At 58.9% G+C, this 20,333-nt stretch overlaps 1 protein-coding gene across 1 annotated transcript; it reads left to right on the plus strand.

Moving 5' to 3' along the window:
• The first annotated feature begins 518 nt into the window (after positions 1-518).
• ASXL2 (ASXL transcriptional regulator 2) lies at positions 519-19,309 on the plus strand. The gene is made up of 8 exons (XM_039568674.1): positions 519-635; positions 4,668-4,821; positions 7,033-7,173; positions 8,210-8,373; positions 9,135-9,231; positions 9,984-10,089; positions 11,521-12,181; positions 13,817-19,309. The coding sequence occupies exons 2-8, from the start codon at positions 4,731-4,733 to the stop codon at positions 16,061-16,063; spliced, it is 3,507 nt and encodes a 1,168-aa protein (XP_039424608.1). The 5' UTR covers positions 519-635; positions 4,668-4,730; the 3' UTR covers positions 16,064-19,309.
• The last annotated feature ends 1,024 nt before the right edge of the window (positions 19,310-20,333 follow it).

Genomic DNA, 20,333 nt, shown 5'->3' on the forward strand with positions numbered 1-20,333 from the left:
TCCTGTGCATTCCCCTATTTCCTTTTAGAGAGGAGCTTTAGGTGATGTCCTCTCCTGTTCCTCTGCACCTCGTGCACATTCCCAGCCTGCCGAGGGGCTGGGATTGACCCCAAGCAGGAGCTGCTGCCAGCGAGGGCCCCGACCTCCGGCCATTGCAGAGGGCCATGGCCAGGCTGTGATTCCAGCGTGGAGCTGGCTGGGCTGGAGCCTTTCCTCACGCTGCCCTGGGGTCTGAAGGCAGCTGTTTGCAGGTTTAATAAAAAGAGATGGGCCAGAGCTGATCCAGCTGGATTTGGCCGTGGAGCTGCTGCCTGCAGTGGGGAACAGCTCCCTCGGGAAGGAGGGAATGCAGTGATCCTTCCTGCCAGCAGTCACAGGTGCTGGAGGTGCTGGAGGCTCCTGAGGTGCTCTGACACGGGGAGGAGAGGGTGGGAAGGTGGGATCCTGTGTCTGTATAGATTTATATTTGTGTTTATATTTATATTTATTTTTATATTTGTATCTGCATCTCTGTTCCCGCAGTGTCGTCCCGCCTGGCCCCGACAGCCTCCCCGCAGTCCGGCTGCCCCTCCCCGTCCATCCCAGGCAAGGGCCTCTCCTCCTCCCAGAAGCACAGCAAGAAGGCTCTCAAGCAGGTGAGTGAGCCTGGGAGCCCCTGGAGATCTCGGCAGTGCCTTGATTTCCTGGGAAACCAGTCCTGGGAAGCTGCTCCAGGCAGGGATGGAACCCCAGGGGTCCTGCCTGGCTCTAACCAGGGCCTGCCTGGAGCTTCCCTCTCTCCTGAAGGTGATGGGAATATTGTGCTGCTCAGTTCCTTTGATTTCTCCCTAAAAGAAGCCTGGACTTTTACAATTGTTACTTTAGAGAAAGGCATAAAATGTGATTTCTTTTCCCCAGTCCTTTGATGAGATTCCATGGCTTCCTGCTGTCGGAGGAAACGCGTTTGGGAAATTCAGACTTTGGGGGAAAGGAGTTCAGTGCACTGAGTTCTTCCCCTGGTGGGCAGCACTTCCCTCCCAAGGAATTCCATGGGTGCTGCATGTCCTCATGGAGGGCAGGGGAAGGCAAGAGCAGGAATTCCATGGGTGCTGGCTGTCCGAAGGGGAAAGAGCAGGAATGCCATGGACAGAGTGTCTGGAGGAGAAGGAGGGAGAACGCTGGGCCTTTGCATCGCTCCTCTCCTGGGTGCTGTGAGGCACAGAGCAGGAGTGACTGATTTCCATGGAATTTTTCATGGAATTTTCATGGAAAGCCCGTTGTGGATCCTGTTCCCTGCATGCACAGCACAGAGTGGGAGCTGCTCGTGCTTCATGTCTGCTCCTCTTGATGCAAAATTGCAGCTGAATTTTCCCCAGTGTGGGGTTCCCAGGTGCTTCCCCAGCTGCACTGCTCGGGTTCCCAGGGTCCTTAGAGAGGAAATGCTCTGTCCGGGCTGGATTTCCCTTGGGAAGGGGAATGTGTGTGAGGAGTCACGGATCAGGTGCAGGGACTGTGGGAGCTGCTCACAGCAGATGGAATCACGAGGTGTCCCAGCAGGATTTGCTCTCCCAGCCCAGCCTAGTCCCTGGCTTGTTCCAGCGGAGAAGCAGCACTCGGGATGGCATTCCTGAGGTGCCCCGGCCTTGGGAAAGGATCTGCAGGGAGAGAGAAGTCGCTCATCAGGGGCTGTTACTGAGGAGGGCAGGGAGGGAAGGGGAGGATGAACGGGAGCTGTGGTTCCAGCCCCAGGGAGCTGAGGTGGTGCCAAAGGAGATGCCAGCTCTGGGAATTTCCTGTTCCCACGTGGCTGTTTGATTCCCCACTGGGAGCTCAGGCTGTGAGGGGGTTGTCACTGCAGCCAGGTTTTCCTCTGAGCTTCCAAGCCCAGCTCCCACTTCCATTTGAATCCCCAGAAAATTGCTTCCCACTAATTGAGCAGGATATTAATGACAGTCTCTGCGTTCCTCAGCCCTCGTTAATCCTGGCTGGCAAACATTCCCCAGCAGCCACACAGGCTCTTCCCTTCACAGGGATGACCAGACTGGCGCAGGGTGCCCAGAGCAGCTGGGGCTGCCCCTGGATCCCTGGCAGTGTCCAGGACCAGGCTGGACATTGGGGCTGGGAGCACCGTGGGGTAGTGGGAGGTGTCCCTGCCCATGGCAGGGCTGGGACTGGAAGTTATAAAAGGCAGCTAAAAAGAGGAAATTGGGATGGTGGGAAGGAGGGACGGGGCTGGAGAACACCACGGTGTGAGTGAAAGGGGGATTAGAGGAACTCCCCTGTCCTTAATCCTGTCTGTGCCCTGGATTATTGCTGGGGGCTGGCTGGCTCAGCCCTCCCCTCCTCAGTAATTACAACATTCCTGGAGGGAAGAGGGCGTGGATTTCTGAGGGAGAACCTTTAACCCTGGGACTCCACGTGCTGCCAGACTGGGAATGTGGATGGGGCTGTTCCAGAAACCAGGATTTGGTTCATCCACACACCAGAGTTCAGCCTGGGCAATGCAGCTGAGCAGTGCCTGTGCCATCCCCACAGCCTGGGGGAGGGTGCCAGGCTGCATTCCTTAGGATCCTCTGGAAAAATCCTGGCTTGGAGGTCAGAATTGAAACTGGCTCATCCTGCTGGAGATTCCACGACTCCCAAATCGTTTGGGTTGGAAAAGCCCTCAGAGCCCATGGAGTCCAACCATTCCCAGCACTGCTGAGGCCACCACTGACCCCTGCCCGTGTCCCCAAGTGCCACCTCCATGGGGCTTTTGCATCCTGAGGATTTCAGATCCATTCAGTGCTGAGGGAAGGACCCACGGCAGAGCTCTCCCCCGTGGGAGCAGCCCAGCAGTGGGATCAGGACACAGAGGGGTTGTGCCCCCTCCATCCCTGGAGCTTTCCAGGCCCGGAGGAGCCCCTGGCTGAGCAGGAGTTGGGCTGGAGACTCCCGAGGTCCTTCCCCACCAGAATTATTCTGTGGTTGTCACAGACCCATGGATTGGTTTGGGTGGGAAGGGACCTCAGAGCCCACCCAGTGCCACCCCTGCCATGGGCAGGGACACCTCCCACTGTGCCAGGCTGCTCCCAGCCCCAATGTCCAGCCTGGCCTTGGGCACTGCCAGGGATCCAGGGGCAGCCCCAGCTGCTCTGGGCACCCTGGGCCAGGGCCTGCCCACCCTGCAGGGAACAATTCCTGCCCAATGTTCCCATCCAGCCCTGCCCTCTGGCACTGGGAAGCCATTCCCTGTGTCCTGTCCCTCCAGCCCTTGTAAATTGTCTCTCCCTCTCTTACCTTTTGGCTCCTTCAGGTCCTGGAAGGCCACAGTTAGGTCGCCCTGGAGCTTCTCTTCTCCAGGCTGGACAATCCCAACTCTCCCAGCCCTTCCCCAAGGAGAGCTGCTCCATCCCCCTGTTATGACAGGATTCAGTGTAATTTAGATTCAAAGAAACCCCCAAATGTTTAGAACAGGCATCAGAAGAGCAACGCTGACACGGAATTTAAAGAGGCATCCAAGGAGTTTCCTCCCGTTCCCACGTCCAGCACTGCGGGACCAAGAGCTGAGGGGACACAGGGAGCAAACCTGGAACTGTGTTAGCTCAGCCGGGAAAAGCACAGCCGGTGTCCAGAGCCCGAGACGTGGCCGTGTGGGGTTCAGCCAGCCCTGGGCACAGCAGCGCCCACAGCCGCTGCTTCCCTGGTGGTCGCTGTGCCCTGGGCTTCACCCAGGCAGGATCTGAGAACCTTCCTTGAACTTGTTTGGGGATGTTTTATTCCTGTGAATGCCAGGGCTCTTTTCATCTCTCCTCTTTGAAAGCTTTTGACCTCAGTAACGGGAGGTCAGTTCAGTTCTGCCGTGTTTCCTCTGGCTGAGCACTTCTCCAAGCTCTGGGAGAAGTGGCTGCGTAGGAACAATTTAATAAAGGGAAAACAGGATCCAGGGTGGCCCTTGGTTATCCCAGTCCTGCTGCTGTCAGTCTGCCTCATTTGTGTCCATGCAGCACAACAAATCCTGTTACTCCTGCTCTGAAATTCCATGGAATCCTTGATCTGTTGGTATTTTTCTGCTGTCGAGGTCAGCTGGGTTTGGATTTTGGTTTTTGCAAACAGAAACTTTGGTTTGCGGTTCATCCAAACCCCTCCTGTGTGAGCCCCGGGTGCCTCTGGGGCCCTGTCCTGGTGTGGCTTTAAGTCTTTCCTGAAACAAAGGTTTTTGTTTTGTTCTCTTCAGCGCTGGAATCTTTGTTACTGTGCTCATCAAAAGCCCTTTGCTAAGGGCAGTGTCTGTGGAGGGTTTGGGAAGCTGCTCTCCCAGGAGATGGGCTGAGCTCCGGGGTGCTGCTTTTACTCTGAAGTTCTTTGTGTGATTACTTCTTGAGCTGACTCCAGACCAGGAATCCTTCCTCTGTGTTTCTCTGGAGGTCCTTTTCTCCATGGGGCAGCACAAGAGGGGACGCTCGGTGACAGCGAACGTGCAGCTGCAGAGGTCGGAGGTGTCCGTTCGTAGCAGGGTGTTGGTGTTCAATCCCTCTGTCACCCGTGTCCCACTGGGCAGGCACGGGGGTGTCCTGGGGAGCTGAGGGGTGTCCCAGGCCGGGCTGCATTCAGGACTCCCGATCCCGATCCCGCTGCCGCGTGGGGAGCCGGGGCCGTGTCCCGCAGGCTCTGCGGTGTGGCTGACCCTGGTGCTCTGTGTCCCGCAGGCCCTGAAGCAGCAGCAGCAGAAGCAGCAGCAGCAGCAGCAGCAGCAGCACTGCCGGGCGGGAATGGCCCCGGGAATGGGGCCGGGAATGGCGCTGCCCTCTAACCAGCACGTCCTGCTCAAGGCCAAGGCCGCCGCCGCGCCCGGGAAGTCGGGTACGTGCGGGGCGCCGCTCCTGGGGACGGGGACAGGAGGGCAAACGGCTCCTTGTTCTGAAATCCTCGGCTTCTGTCTCCAGGGCTGGGGTTCTGGGGGGGATGCACCGGGTAAGGAGAGACCTTGGGTGGATCCTGCATGGATCTGGCTGTGCCACTGGCTCGTTAAAAGCTGCTCCCAGTGCTCGGTGACTTTCCCGGTCACCCGTACCCCATGCAGGGTTTCCTCCTGGTGTTCCTGTTCAGGGTTCTCCTGGTGTTTCTGTTTCCGTGGTGGGTTCCATGTCCTGTTCTCATCTGAAAGATCCCTGAGGGGTTTCCAGAATTTGTGCTGTTAGGAATTAGTGAGGTCACTGCTCTGCTCTGGCTGGTCTGCTAGGGCAGGAGCTCCTCAGCCAGCAGCAGATTTTCCATGGTATCCCAAATTCCTGGTAGTTACTTGCAGCCAGTTTTGTCTGATTTCTTTCCAGAGTAACTGAGGGCTTGGTCAGGTCCTGGTTCTGAGCCACAGAACCACTGAATCCCAGACTGCTTGGGTGGGAAGGGATCTCAGAGCCCATCCAGTGCCATGGGCAGGGACACCTTCCACTGTCCCAGGCTGCTCCAACCCCCATCCAGATCCCAACAAAACTGCATCTCCAATCCCAAATCCCAGGGCTTTTTCAGCCCTCGAACTCTCCAGTAAAGCCTGGTGCTGTGGGTAATTAATTAGTATCAATTATTGGCCCCGTCCCAGTCCCAGAATTCCTTCCCTTCCCAGCTGTCAGTCCTTCAGCCAAGGAGCTGTGCTGGGAGCAGAGACAGCTGCCTGTGGAGGGAAGGAATTCTGCATCTGCCTCCGGGTTATTCCCTGCCAAAGCACCGGGCACAGGAGCTGGGCCTCAGGCAGTCCCTGGCACCTGCTGAATTCCCTGGACTGGGACAGGCTCAGTCTCCCTGACAATCCCTGGCAGGGCTCAGCATTCCACATCATTCCCTGCAGGCAGCTGGGATGTGGAACAGGGCCAGCTTGTGCCAGTCCTTCTCCAAGCCAGAGGAATCCCCAGGGTCCCCATTCCGTCCCTGGTGTGGGAGCAGCCAGAGAGGGTCCTGGAGCAGCAGTCTCAGCATTAAAAACATCTGTATTTGCATATCCTGGGAGTCACTGTGGGGATGTCCTGCTGAAATTCACAGGGCAGGGTACGGATGTTCCAGGAGCCATGAGAAGCTGGGAGTGCCTGGGAGCTCCCCTGACCCTCAGCCTGTCCTGGGGCAGGATCTGGGATTCATTCCTGGTGGCTGTTCCTCCTGCCTGCTGGGAGAGACACCAGTGGTGCAAAGGCCAGAAGCTCCCAGCAAGTCCTGCCCTTCCTGCCGGGGAACTCCAGCCTCAGGATCTTTCCTTAGGCTCAGCTCAGGATCTTTTCCTGCTCCCAGGCTTTTCCTTGAGTTCTTCCTCAGCTGGTTCCACGTGGGATCAGGGTGTTCAGGAGCCCCTCAGGCTGTAAATCCCTCCCTGTCAAGGCCTGGAAGGTTCCTGTGGCGCGAGTGGCTCTTGTGTGTTGTTCTCCTTGGAGTCCCATGGTGCTGTACAGGGACAGCTCCCAACAGGGACAGTGGGAGGTGTGGAGAGAGAGCAGGAAATTAAATGGAGGGGGGGAGGGAACAGCATTCTGGTGGAAAGCAGTGCTCTGATTCCACAATTTCAGGGATTTATTCAGAGCTGGAACAGCTTGTGTGAGGAAGGGAAGGGAGGGAGAGGAACCAGGATGGGAAACTGTCTCCGGAGCACTGGGAAGAGGAGGAGGAGGAATTCCCCAGGTGGGCTGAAGAACAACAGCTGCAATAGAGGGGTGAAGTTTAGCAAGGACATGAGAGGTGTGGAGAGGTGACAGCTCTGACAGGAGCTCGTTAACCCTGGAAGTGTTAATGGGACCACGCCTGGCTCGGATACAGGTGGGAAATAAATGGGGATCAGCTGGGAAATGGACCCAAAGCACACACGGTGTGCCCGCCCATGCCTCTGTTTTGGGATGTTCTGGTGGCTCCAAGGGATGTCCTGCACTCAGTGTTGGGCTGCAGGTGCTCCAAGAGCACAGGAGTGTCTGTCCTGGAACTGCTGGGGCTGCAGGGGTAGGTCTGGGTGTTGCAGAACCTTCGTTCCACGCAGGAATATCCTCGTGCAGGATTCCTCTGCGTGTCCCCGCGTTCCAGTGTCTCCCTTTCCGGCAGGTTGGGAAGGGAAGCAGGCGGATGGACGTTCCAGCAGCCCCCCAAACTCCACGTCCAGCTCCTCGCCCTCGGTGAAGCTCGAGAACTCCCTGCCCGGGCTGGGGAAGAAGCCGTTCCCGAGATCCGACAGGCTCCACGCACGTAAGAGATGGATTTCCCTGCTTCTCCAGAGCTTTGGCTGCTCCAGGGCCAGAACAAAAGCCTGAAACAGCAGAATGGAGTGAAATGTGATAACTCTGTTGCTGAGGGACTCTGGAAGGCACTGCCAGTCTGCTGGGAATTGGGATAATTCAGAATGCCATCTTCAAACCAGCCCTTCCCAGTCTGCATCAGCCGGGCCCCTCCGAGTTCCCAGCTGCTGGAGAGCACAAAAGGACCTGCATTACTTACGGGCTTTTTAATGTACCTACACACCCTGATAAGATGAAAAAGGAAAAGAAATTCGTTCCTGGATCTCCTCCATCCCTCAGGCCCCGCTGGATTTGGCCCTCAGCCCTTTACTGGAGCTGGGGCTTTCTCGGCCTCCCCGGCCTTCCTGGTTCCTTTTGCATTTTCCAAGGGTGGGATTGACCTGGTGAACTTAGGGATATTCTTACAAAGTCGTGGAATGTCCTGAGTGGGAAGAGACCCACAAAGATCATGGAATGCAGCTCCTGGCCCTGCCCAGACCCCCCAACAACCCCACCCTGGGCATCCCTGGCAGCGCTGTCCCAACGCTCCTGGAGCTCTGGCAGCCTCGGGGCCGGGACCATTCCCTGGGGAGCCGGGGCAGTGCCCAGCAGCCTCTGGGGGAAGAACCTTCCCTGATCTCCAGCCGTTCTCTCATTCTGAGGTCTCCATCCCAGATCGTGCCTCTGGGGAGAACAGGCATTGCCACAGAGCAGCAAAGTCCAAAAGAAATCCCCAGGAACAAACTGACCTTAACTGGAGGCTTAAACCAGAAAAGGAGTTGTAGAACCCTCCTGAGAACCCTCCTTGCCAGGCCCCAGGCAGCCAGGGTCCCAGGGAGGTGGGCTGAGTGGGTCTGGAACGTTCTGTGCCTGGATCTCCAGGCTCTGTTGGTCGCTGTGTGTGCAGAGGTAAAACCAGCGGCGGGGTGGCTCCCACGGTGGCACTGCCGTGCGCAGGGACCCCGAGGAGGGCGGCCCAGGGGTGACCCAGCTGTGCTCCCTTGCAGGGCAGCTGAAGAGAGCCCGGTGCGCCGAGATCGACGTGGAGACGCCGGACTCGATCCTGGTGAACACCAACCTGCGGGCGCTGATCAACAAGCACACGTTCTCCGTGCTGCCCCCCGAGTGCCAGCAGCGCCTGCTGCTGCTGCTGCCCGACGTCGACAGACAGGTACGGGCAGCCCCTGGGGCTCCGGCACAGCCTGGGCATTCCGGCCTGCAGAGGGCAATGCCAGGTGGAGATCCCGTTCCTGTTGTGGTACCCTGGGTACCTGTGGGGGAGAGGGGCACGGGGTTAGGGGAGAGCGAATCCAGCTCCAGGGTGACCTCGTTGTGGCTTTCCAGGACCTGAAGGGAGCCTACAGGAAAGATGGAGAGAGACCTGGGACAAGGGCTGGAGGGACAGGACACAGGGAATGGCTTCCCAGTGCCAGAGGGCAGGGCTGGATGGGATATTGGGAAGGAATTGTTCCCTGGGAGGGTGGGCAGGCCCTGGCACAGGGTGCCCAGAGCAGCTGGGGCTGCCCCTGGATCCCTGGCAGTGCCCAAGGCCAGGCTGGACATTGGGGCTTGGAGCAACCTGGGCTGGTGGGAGTGTTCCCAAATCCTCCAGAATTGCTGTGAGAAATACCCCCACTCCTCCCCACCATGATTTTAGTGTCACCCACCGAGGCATTGCTTTATTCTGGCCGGGGGGGCTGTGTGACAAAATCCGGCCTCCACAGAGCCGGGCACAAAACCTGCTCCCTTCAGCCTCCAGCCTGGCCCGAGCACAGCCGGGCTGGGGCTCTTGGGTTTCTCCCGAGTGAACCCCAGGCAGGTTCCCGAGGAATGTGAGCAGTGCTGGGCTCATGCTGTGCCCAGGGACACTGGCCCTGCCAGCAGTGACCCCGGGCTGTGGCCAGCAGTGACCCCGGGCTCTGTCTCTCGCAGGTGGGGGCTGATGGGCTGATGAAGCTCAGCAGCTCCGCGCTCAACAACGAGTTCTTCACCTCGGCTGCCCAGGGCTGGAAGGAGAGGCTGTCGGAAGGTAAAGCCTCCCCACACATCCCCGCAGCTGGGGAGTGGCTGGGGAATGCCTGGAGGGTGTTGCTGGAGAACCTGGAGCTCTGCAGGGACTCGCTGCAGGCTGTGCAGGCAGGGGAGCCAGGCAAGCCCAGCACTGGGGGGCTCAAGGCAGAGGGGGCTGCAGAAGGAGCAAATCTCTGGAAATGAGAAAAGCGGGAGAAACGTGTTTAAAATCTTCTCAACTGACAGCAGAGCTGGGGCACCTAAACACAGGCACTGCTGAGGGGGCAGAGAAGGGAAATTCCATTCCAGAGCAGAGCATAGTGTCACCAGCATGGGGTGCTCAGTCCTTTGAGCCAAACTTTGGATGTTCAGATGCGATACTGGGGAAAAATTTTTCCCTGTGAGGGTGGTGAGGCCCTTACGAGGCAGCTCAGGCCATTCCCTCTCCTCCTGGCCCTGTTCCCTGCCAGCAGAGCCCGACCCCCCCGGCTGCCCCCTCCTGTCAGGGACTTGTGCAGAGCCACAAGGTCCCCCTGAGCCTCCTTTGCTCCAGCCTGAGCCCCTTTCCCAGCTCCCTCAGCCGCTCCTGCTGCTCCAGCCCCTTCCCCGCTCCGTTCCCTTGACTGCCTCATTGCCCTGGAGCAGCCCCTGGGGCTCAGGCTGGGGCCAAGGGCAGGTGCAGCATCCCGGGCTCCTGGGACACACCCAGCTGGGCCCGTGCCCCATTACCCACCCCCTTCCTGTCTCAGAATTCCCCCTTCCATTCCACAGGAGAGTTTACCCCGGAAATGCAGCTCCGAATCCGACAAGAAATCGAGAAGGAAAAGAAGGTGGAGCTGTGGAAGGAGCACTTCTTTGAGAGCTACTATGGGCAGAGGTGAGAGCTTGGCTGTGTCCTGTGCCCTGCCTGGCCAGGGGCTCCTGCTGGGGTTGGTCCATCCATGAACGTTGGGTCTCATCAGTCCTGGAACCTGGGGGAGGTCTCTGGCTCCAACTGGTTCCAGGAAACCAGGAGATGCCGGCGGGATCCAGGTCAGGTGTGAGGTGTTTGCTGCCAGGATACCTCACACTTCGACCAGTGCAGGGTGTCCTGGCACCTCACACCTCTTCCCCTCCTTGCTTGGAGCCACCCGCACGGTTCTGCTGGAGCTGGGGCTCCGGAGGCCCTCGGAGCTGTGGTGGCCGAGCATGCCCCACCTCAGGGTCGGGCCCTGCATTCCCACATCTCCCATCCCACACACCTGGTTAAACCCCCAAATCTGCAAAGCTTTTATTCTGTGCCTCCTCTTGCTTCAGGATTTTCCATCCTTTGGGGCTACAGGGAGGATTTGGGGTTTCTGAGGGAGTTCCTGAGAGACCTGGAAAGGAGCACACGCATGTAAATAACTGATCAGGAACTTCTAATCCTGCTTTGTGCCAGGTTGTCGTTTGTCCTCACCCTGCCAACCGCTTTGCCTCCCATCCATCCAGAGCATTTGGGTTATTCCTGGCATTCCATGGTGTGGTTGGGATGCTGTGGGCGAGCCAGGGGCTGCGGAGCGTCCATACAGGCTGTAGGAACAACAACCAGGCCAGGAGTGCAGCTCACAAAGAGCTTTATCAGCCACCTGAGGCAGGTCTCTGCCCGTGGGAAGGTGACAACAGCCCCAGTCTCGGAGCATTAGGGGGACAGGGGACAGCAGGACAGCTGGAGGGGATGTGTGCAAGAGCAGGACCTCAGTTCCCTCCAGTTCCTAAGAACTTGTCTGGTGGGAACCAATCCATGGTTTCACCAGACCTTCGTGGGGTCCTGTTTGGGAAGAACCCCCAGTCTGAAAAATCATTAGCAGGGTGGATGAAGTGAATCCAAAAGGACAAAAGTTGTCCCAGACACCACTCTGGGAATTAGATTCCATGTTCCCCTGGAGGAGATGATGGGACCCCTCTCAGAGTCCCTTCCTGCCAATGTCACCGTGTGAGCCGGGGTTGTCCCGTGCTGCAGAGGAGGCTGTCGGGGCTCAGACAGGGAACATTTGCTGTTGCCCAAACTCACTGGATTTGCAGTCTGGAAAACTGGTGTCTGGAACAGGCCTGGAGCTACCCCGTGTTCCATGCACTGCATTTAGCTGGGTTTAATCCTCGCTGCTGATTTCTGTTTCCTGTGGAAGGATTATCAGTAGGGAAGGTTCTCCATGGCTGTGGCACAGAATTGGGTGTGTGAGACATTTATTTAGGGAGTTTATTCAGAGAACCCTGCCGCCATTTCCCTGAGGACAGGATGGTTTTGCAGGGATGTTTTACCAAGCAAAGCCTCTGTTTTCCTTGGCAGTTCTGGGCTGAGCCCCGAGGAGTCGGAGCGGCTGACGGCACAGCCCGAGGCAGAGCCCGCCCGGCCCCGCAGCCCCCCGGCCCCACGCCGGGAGCAGGGCACGTCCCCGTCGGAGCCCAGAGCACAACCAGCGCAGGGGGCAGCGGCCAGGAGAGGAGCGGGACAGGAGGGCACAGAGGACGCGCAGCCCAAGGCGGCCAAGCCCGCCGAGGCCTCCCCGGACCGACGGGCGGCGAGAGCCGGCGACCGCTCCGGCCCCGTCAGAGAGAGAGTCCACGGAGAGGCCCTGCCCCAGGAACCCCAAAGTGCTGCCAGCCAGAAGCCAGAGGAGCAGAGGAATCCCGGGCTGGGGAAGGAGGGGCCAGGGAAGGAGACTCCGGGTGCCCCCAGCAAACCAAAGAGCCCCGAGGCAGCCGAAGGAGCGGCGAAGGTGCAAAGCCCTGCGGTGGCTCTGGACATGCAGGACAAGAAGCCCCTCGGTAGCCAGGCCATGGAGGTCAGTGTGGAGGCCCACAAGAGGAAGTCGGAGAGCAGGGAGGAGGCTCCAGCCAGCCCCGAGAAGAAGCCACGTGTGGCGGAGCCCTGCCAGCACCACCAGGCCTTTCGGAACCAGCCCTTTCCCGGCGCGGGGCCGGCCGTGCCGCGGGTGCCCCCGCTCAAGGTGAGCAGAGCAGGGACAGAGCCCGGCCCGGCCTCACGCGGGGCTCAGCCAGGGCTCCCACCAGCTCACCAAACCCAAAGAGCTCTGGGTTGGAAGGGACCTTGGAGCCCATCTCACCCCACCCATGCCACGGGCAGGGACACCTCCCACTGTCCCAGGCTGCAGACAGGGAGCTGCAGAGGCTCTGCAAGGCCGTGAGGTGCAGCCAGGAGAGCAGGCAGCTGGCAGGGGGGGAGACCCAGGGCCAGAGGAGTGAGTGCCATCCTCATCCAGAGGAGTGGGTGCCATCCCCTGCCGCTAGCCCAGACACCGTGGGTAAAGCCAGCCCCTCTGGCAGCACTGCAGTCTGGTTTGTAGTGCAGCAGTGCCAGGCAGGAGCAGGGACGGAGCATTTTGGGGAACACCTCGGGACCAGAGGCCCTTTGGCTGCTGAGGCTTTGCAAGAAGCCACCTGGGAAGGAGGAAGGGAATGGGCCCCTGCTCGGGCGGGCAGGGGGAGGCAGCAGGACAGAAATGCTCTGGGGTTTGAGAGCCAGGCCGTAGGACCAGGCAGCTGCTGCTGAACCGGCTGCTCTGGGGCCTCAGGCAGAAGCTGAATTCCTGTATTCCTGTATGTCCTTGGAATTCTGCTCCCCTGTTAATATCCTTTTGTACCAAAAGGCTGCAAACTCAAAACTTTAAAAGCAGCTCATCATTGTCACCATGTTAATAAGAACAGCACAAAGGCAGGAAAGCATCAATGAAATTGTCAGTGACACAGAACTGGGGAAACTGGCCATAAAAGAGGTGAGGAATGTCATGCAGGAAGGAGGGTTGGCCTGCCAGGGCAAGAAAGGTGGGATTTAGTTTACCAACAGAGTGAGCTGAAGGTGATGGTGAATAGCTTCCCTTGAAAAGCAGGGGAAAATGGGGACAGACATGTCCCCAAGACGTGTCATTCCCCAAAAATGAAGGGGTGAAGTGGTTGATCAGAGCTCAGTGGATCCAGCAAGGTTTTTATGGGTACGGAAAATAAATGTAACCTCAAATAAACTCCCTGAGATCTCTGCAGGGGGAACAGGGGAGCACCAGGCTCGGTGCAGGGCTGAGCACATGGGAAGAGCAGACACAGGGAAAGTCAGCTGGAACATTGGGGGAAAGGTTTTAGAAGGAAAGAGTAAATGATTGGCATTTTTTCTCCAGCTCAAGGGGTTATTATGGCTTTGTACAAAGGCACTGAGGAGACAAATGATGGGTGAGCCAGGGGGAAGAGCAAGGCTGAGTCAAGCAGGATGGTGACACCTTTCAAAGGGCAGAAATCACATCTGAATAATGGGAAACAGAGGAACGGGCTGACAGGGCTGGGGGCTGGATCAGCCCTTCAGGGAGGGAGCCTGAGGGCTCTGGGGTGATGCTGTGTGATGGTTCTCCCTGCGAGGGACGAGCTCCACTCAGGGCCACGGGGTTTGTACCAGCCTAAAACTGCTTGTGACAGTCGGGCACATCTCTTGTCTCAAGGGAGGGACAGGAGGGGTTTTTCCAAAGGGATTTCTCCACAGCCACAAACAGTTCTCTAAGATGAAACTGCAAATACTTAAACCTGTGGCTCGAGCTTTCCCTGTGTCTCAGCTGTGCTTTTCTCCTGCTCTGTTCCAGATTCCCGTGTCCAGAATCTCCCCGATGCCATTTCCTGCGGGCCAGGTCTCTCCCAGGGCACGTGTCCCCTTCTCCCTCAGCAGTCCGGGCAGGACAGGGGCCAGGACCTTGGCCGACATCAAGGCGAGAGCCCAGCAGGCCAAGGCTCAGAGGGCAGCAGCCGCCGCCGCCGCCGCCTCGGCCGGGGGGGCTGTGCCGGGGCCCGGCCCGGGCGGGGGGAGACCCCCGGGCAGGGGGGGAGACGGGAGAGACCCCGGTGGAGCCACCCAAACTGCAACTGGAGCAAACGCACTGGAACTGGCAGGAACTGGAAGCGGGGGAGGTTCGAGAAGGTTTCTTCCCCAGGGCCCAGGGCCCCGTTCCCAGGTGGAGAGCCAGGCGGAGCCGGGAGCTCCTTGCCATCCTCCTGGAGCACAACTACAGCCAGGGGCCCCCGTGGTGCCCCGAGCCCCCGGCCCTGCGGCAGCCCCGGCGCTAGGGAACGGTGCGGGGGCCACACTGGGGTCCCCACACGCCGGCACTGGGGACCAGGCAGGGACAGCCCCTCCTGCCCCGGCCCGGGGGCCTCCGGTGGCCGGGAATGGACCCAGCGGCGCCAGCGGAACCCCGGGAGCACCCACGGCCTCAGGAGGGACCGGCTCTGACCTTGCCAAAAGCAAAGCTCCTTCCCCTCTGGTGTCCTCCCTGCCACCCGCAGGCCCCGGAGCCCAGGCTGGAGCTGTGGGCGCGCCCGTCCCACCCTCCAGCACCTCCTCAGTAGCACCCAGCCTTAAATCTCCTCCCGGTGGGGCCCTGCCCAGAGTGAGCTCCAGCATTCCTGCCAACAACCCTTTGGTCACCCAGCTGCTCCAAGGCAAGAGCGTCCCTCTGGAGCAGATCCTGCCCAAGCCGCTCACCAAAGCAGACGTGAAAACTGTCCCCGTGGCTCCTCAGGAAGAGAAGGGGGCAGCAGCTCCCGGTGCAGCGGGGAACGGTGCTGAGGCGGGGGACAGACCATCGAGTTTGCCCCCACAGCAGCTCGGGAAGATCTGCAAGAACAGGCCTCTGCCTCACATTCCAAGGACCTTCCCGCTGCCCTCGGGAAAGGCCCCCAGTCCTGAGCAGCACCAGTGCCACGAGGCGCTGAGCAAATCGACCCAGGAGCAGATCCTGCAGACTCTCATCAAGAAGGTGCAGAGGCAGAACCTGCTGCCCATCCTTCAGCCCTCGCAGCTGAACCTCCCACACTCAGGTTTCCCAGTGGAAAACAGCTCCACCAGCCAGAGATTCATGCTGGGCTTCACGGGCAGGAGGACGTCCAAGCCCGCCATGTCTGGGCACTACCTGCTCAACATCTCCACCTACGGCCGCGGCTCGGAGAGTTTGAGGAGAGGCTTCTCCCTGAACCCCGAGCCCCGCCTGGGGCTGAGCAGCCCCGCCGACGGTGCCAGGGCAGAGTTTGGGGAGTGCGAGGAGATGGGTGGCCAGGGCAGCAGCAGCGAGGAGGACGCGGATGACGAGAGCTCCGGGGATGAACGGGAGCACATCGGCATCAAAGAGGAGCCATGGGCAGCGCAGGGGTCGGGGCAGGGGGAGAAGGAGCAGGGCTCACACGGCACCGGCCCTGCGGACCCCGGCTCCCTGGGGACCAAGGCTGGCAAGGCCGAGGCAGCTCCGGCACTGCCGGCAGCCGGCCCCAAGGAGAACGCACCAGCGCTGGACGGCCCCGCGCTGGCCCGGGACCTGCTGCAGGCGGCGCAGGAGCAGATGGCCCACGCCATGAGGGGCAAGGGGCACGGCAGCACAGAGCTCTTTGGGCCCCCCGCCCCGTCCCCGGACTCGGCGCAGCCGCAGCCTCCGCTGCTCCCTGCCCCGCACCCCCCGAAGCTGCCTGGGAGTGCCGGGGCGCAGCTCCTGGGGCCCAGCTACAGCGGCACAATAAACGTCTCCACCTCGCCCGACATAGGCCAGGGCTCACTCGTGACCGGGCTGTCTGAGTGCAACCAGTTGGCCAGCTCCATGGGCAACGTCATGTCCTTCTCCGTGACCGTCACCACCATTCCCACCGGCCAGGCTGTGAACTCCGGCGGCCACGGGCAGAGCCTCCCGGTGCAGCCATTCGCCGAGGACGGCGGCATGGAGGATCCCCCTTCCAAATGTTACTGCAGGTTGAAAGCCATGATCATGTGCAAGGGCTGCGGTGCCTTCTGCCATGACGACTGCATCGGCCCCTCCAAGCTCTGTGTCTCCTGCCTCGTCGTGCGGTAACAGGGGCGGCACGTGGGGAACAGGACGGCTTCCTCCAGGGGCTGCTTTCGGAAGTATCTTGGGAAGAAACAGGAATTTTACTGCCTTGCACAAGAGACACGTTACTGAATCAGGAATACAGAGTAGAGTCCTTCTTTCATTAACGAAAGAGCACCTTCTTGTACAGGGAGTCGAAATCGCGCTCGACTACGTGAATTGTGACAAGAGTTTGCACTTAAGGAATTATGTAAATATGCCACATTATTTTGTTTAAAGATATTTTTTCAATCTTTTAGGAGATAGTGTTTGACTTGTACTGCAGTTCCAGTAACCCCAGCCTGCTCTGAGCATGTTTGCTGAGCTCTGCTCTCCCCGGGGGATCCAGCCCATAGCCCATTGTTGGTCTTCTCTTGGCAAAGGGAATGGGATAATCAGAGTCCGGCCGTGTGTGGTGATGGAGCACCAAGGCAGGAGCCCTGAGCAGGCTCCCTTGGCTGCTCCCAGTTCAAATCCCCGGGAATGGGGAGGCACCACCGATGGGGTGCCAGCATTTCCATCCATTGCCTTTCCCCTGTGACCTGGCTGTTCCCAGAAGGCTCCTGGGCTGTGCAATACGGGCTGGTGTTCCTGGTTTGCAAACCCCTCTTCTCCCAGTAACCGAGCTGAAGGGAGGTGGGGTCCGGCTGTGCTGCTGGTGGAACTGCAAGAAGGAGCTGTACTGACCATGGGGTTGGGGGTCACCAGAACAGCTCAGTCTGGGTCTGAGGGTGTCCCACCAGAGCAGGGGTCACACAGCTGTGCTTGGCCTGGCAGGACTGGGCAGGAATCTGCTCCTGGGCATTCCCTGGGAGCTGCCATCCCACGGCCCAGAGCCAGCTGCTCTTGGGACACGGGGGCAGGTGAAGGGCACGAAGCATCACTCTTGGTCCTGGCGTGCTCTGGGAAGCGCTTTGTGCTTGTCCAAACACCCCCATGGTCAGACATCTCCAGTCTCTATCCAAGATTTTGTATTTTCTGGGTGTAGGGAAAGGCAAATGAGTGTCAGCCTGGGCCTTGCTGGGCGGCTCTTTGTGTTTGGAATACCAAATTGGGCTGAGCTCAGCTCAGCTGGGGCTCAGCTGAGGGAGGGGTGCTGGGGCAGCCCCTCAGACCTGACCAGGGACATGGCTGGTGACACCTGTACTCCCTGTCAGTTCCTGGATTCCTTCACTTGGACTGATGGAAATCAAAGCACAGCGGCCCCGTGTTCCCGGGAGCTGAGGATGCTGATGGAGCACGAGTCACTCAAGGGCTGTTCCTCTGCCGGGGCGGGTGGGGGCCTTGCTGCACCCTGGTCAGGGAACAGAGCTATGTATGTTTGTGATGGAGAAGCACTGAATTCACTTTTAATCCAAAGGCCTTTTAAAGCTGAAGCAATATTCCCACAGCAGTGGGGCAGCTGAGTGTGCACGGGGTTCTCAGCCTTCCCTTCCCCTCTCCTTGGTACTACTGCTCCCCACCCCTTCTCCCCAGGAACCTGGCACTGGTGGTGAGGAGCAGAAGTAATTCCCTGGGTGATTTTCCAAGGAACAAGTGGTGTCCAAGGCTGCCAGAGCTCCAGGAGCCTTTGGACAACGCTCTCAGGCAGATTGCTGGGGTGTCTGTGCAGGGTCAGGAGTTGGGCTGGATGGTCCCTGTGGATCCCTTGCAGCACAGCATATTCCATGACTGTCATTTAGTTGGTGATGATAAGGAAAAGGGAGTTGCAGACTTGATCCCGTGGTAGCAGGAGCGTTTCCTTCCCTGCCCAGGGAGTGCAGCCGCCTCCAGAGCAGCAGGAGCTGCAGCATCACCTGCTCTGGGTTCCGTCATCTTAAATTTATTGCGGAGCAGTGACTCCCACTGTCGTGATTCCACATCACTGCTCGAGCATCCTGTGGTGAGGAGGATTTAGGGATTAGAAATGAACTCAATTTTTTAAATCTAAAACTGAAATCTCAATAAATTGCACAGGATTGTCCCCACGAGCATCTCACACCCATGGTGGTGGTGGTGGTGGTGGTAGCCCGAGAACCCCCGGCCTGTGCGTGTTCCTGCCACTTCCCGCTTCCAGCTCTTGTTCAGGAAGAGGAATTCCTGCGTTTTTGTAAACCTGCGGACGCAGTGTGGGCTGGTTTGGAGCTGAGAGCAGGATCTGTCCATTCCTCCCTCAGGCCTCACCCAGACAGGAAGGAAGTTCCTTCCTGTGATCGTGGACAGACACTTCCATTCCTGGCTGGGACAGCCCGGGAGAGTCCAGTGCGCAGTTTGGTCCTGGTTATGCAACTCACCGAGTCGTTCTCAGGGGAGAGGGAGGGGTTTCGCTGCACGCTTGGGTCACTTCTGGTCTTGCCTTGGCTCCTCTCAGGGTGTTTTTCCAGGCTGCTGGAGAGGGAGAAGCAGAGGATGAGGAGGGACCTGTGGCCCTGAGCACTCACAGGCGTTCCAGCTGCTGCAGCTGCCGCTGGAAAACTCTTCCAGAGCTCCCCTGGCGTTTCCCAAACCGTCACCGCCCTGGCTGTGGCTCCAGCTGGTTCCTCCCGTTGGATTTCCAGCTGTCCTCTGCTGAGTGTGGATTGGGGTTGCTGTGCCCGTTCCCTGGCAGCGCAGGGAGCCGCCGTTCCCTGAGCCATCCCATGGGAATGTGCCCATCTGGCCTGGCCATGCCAGGAGGGGCTGACCTGGGGTGGGACAGTCGGTGATCCTGGATGTGGAGGTGGCCCCAGGCTGGCGTTGGCCGGGGTAGGATCGTGTTGGTGACTCGGGAGTTCACACCTGTCAGTGCCTTAGTTCCATTTCATGGATCAACACTTTGCTTGGGCTACTTTTCTTCCGTTTCTTTTTAAGGAAATCGATTCTCTCGGTGCCCGCCTGAGGTTTGAGCACGCTCCTGGTGCAGCCTGGCGGAGCATCTCCGTGGGTGAGCAGAGGGCACCGAGTGTGAGGGAATTGTTCGGGACAACGGGCTCAGTGTAATAATCCCTGAGGTACTCCCTGGAATAGGGACAGAGCCCTGGAAGTTCCGCATGTGCTGCAGCTGGGTGTGGGATGATGGGTTTCAGAAGGGGGAATGCTGCAGCCTGTGCAGTTCCTGGGGTGGGATCAGCCTGTCCCACTGCTGAGGCTCCTTCCCATCATCCGCCCTTCCCACAGACAGTAAATCCACCTCCACACGGGATTTATAATAAAGGGATGTCGTGACGGGGTTTAAAGCATTAGACTGTGGTCCCCCAGGAGGAATGAATTTAACAGCACTGCAGGGAATGGTGGCATCAAAAATCCGGGATTTCCAGAGCCTGATGTCAGAGTGTTTGTGGCAGGGAAAGGAACCTGAGTAAGGGAAGAGGTTTCAGTTTCCCTTTTCAGGACACAGAACTGGAATTGGAGCCTGACCAACGCTTCGCTTCCCAGCCCCAAACCCCATGGACACCGGAGGCGCCAGCGCGGCTCTGGGGGCTCAGGTTTTGAGCCAGGGGGGCAGCAAGGGAAGGAATTTTACCGTCCCTCCTGGAATTCACAGGAAAGAGGAGGTTCCAAGCAGTTGCACTGGTTGGGGAGTTGGATTTTTTTTGGTTGCACAAAACAGCTGCTGGAGCAGCAGTTCCTGGTCAGGTCGTTACTGGGAGGGGCGCTCAGGAGGGATCCTCAGGAGGGAGGCAGCAAAGACAGCCCCGGGCCGGGAGGGTGGAGCGGGTTTGGGGCTTCTCTCCTCCGGGGAGGCTCAGGCCGATGGTTCCTGTGACCCACGGGAAGGTCGGGAGAACAGGACCGGGCTGGGGTTTCCCGCTGCAGGATCCCACAGCGGGAATGTGGGAGGGTCCCGAGCGATCACTTTGATTAGCACAGATCAATCGCGGGTGGGCAGAGCGCTCCGAGTGCGGCTCGGGCGGGTGCCGGGAGGGAGCGGCCCCGAGCGTTCCTCGGTCCCTGGGTTGTTTTTAATGCTTACGTTTGCTATTCGTGCAGAGCGAGTCTAAGAGCTTACAGTAATATATTTTAAGTAATATATATTTTAGTATCTGTAAAGAGCGGGCAAAGGAGGGGTTCTGAGGTGGTGACAGGGTACCGGAGGGCAGTTCCTCGGCCAGGCCAGCGGGGGTTACTGCAGCACAACTGAGAAGATTCATTTCCTGCCGTTAATGCAATAAAAACGGGAATTCTCACAAAGAAGCAATCCAATACTGTTTCCCAGAGGCTTTTCCTGTGTGGACAACAGGCCTGTAAACACAGTTCCAAAAATTCTAAACCTTTGTCTTTTGCCTTTTTAAAAGGG

Source organism: Corvus cornix, chromosome 3 (genome assembly GCF_000738735.6).
Source record: "Corvus cornix cornix isolate S_Up_H32 chromosome 3, ASM73873v5, whole genome shotgun sequence".
NCBI lineage: Eukaryota > Metazoa > Chordata > Aves > Passeriformes > Corvidae > Corvus > Corvus cornix.

What these genes read in the sequence shown, in the direction of transcription:
- ASXL2 (XM_039568674.1), top strand. Translation starts at nt 4,731, where the DNA reads ATGGCCCCGGGAATGGGGCCGGGAATGGCGCTGCCCTCTAACCAGCAC. An exon ending in ATCCGACAGGCTCCACGCAC is followed by an intron (nt 7,174 to 8,209) that starts GTAAGAGATGGA and finishes GCTCCCTTGCAG; the next exon opens with GGCAGCTGAAGAGAGCCCGG. An exon ending in GAAGGAGAGGCTGTCGGAAG is followed by an intron (nt 9,232 to 9,983) that starts GTAAAGCCTCCC and finishes TCCATTCCACAG; the next exon opens with GAGAGTTTACCCCGGAAATG.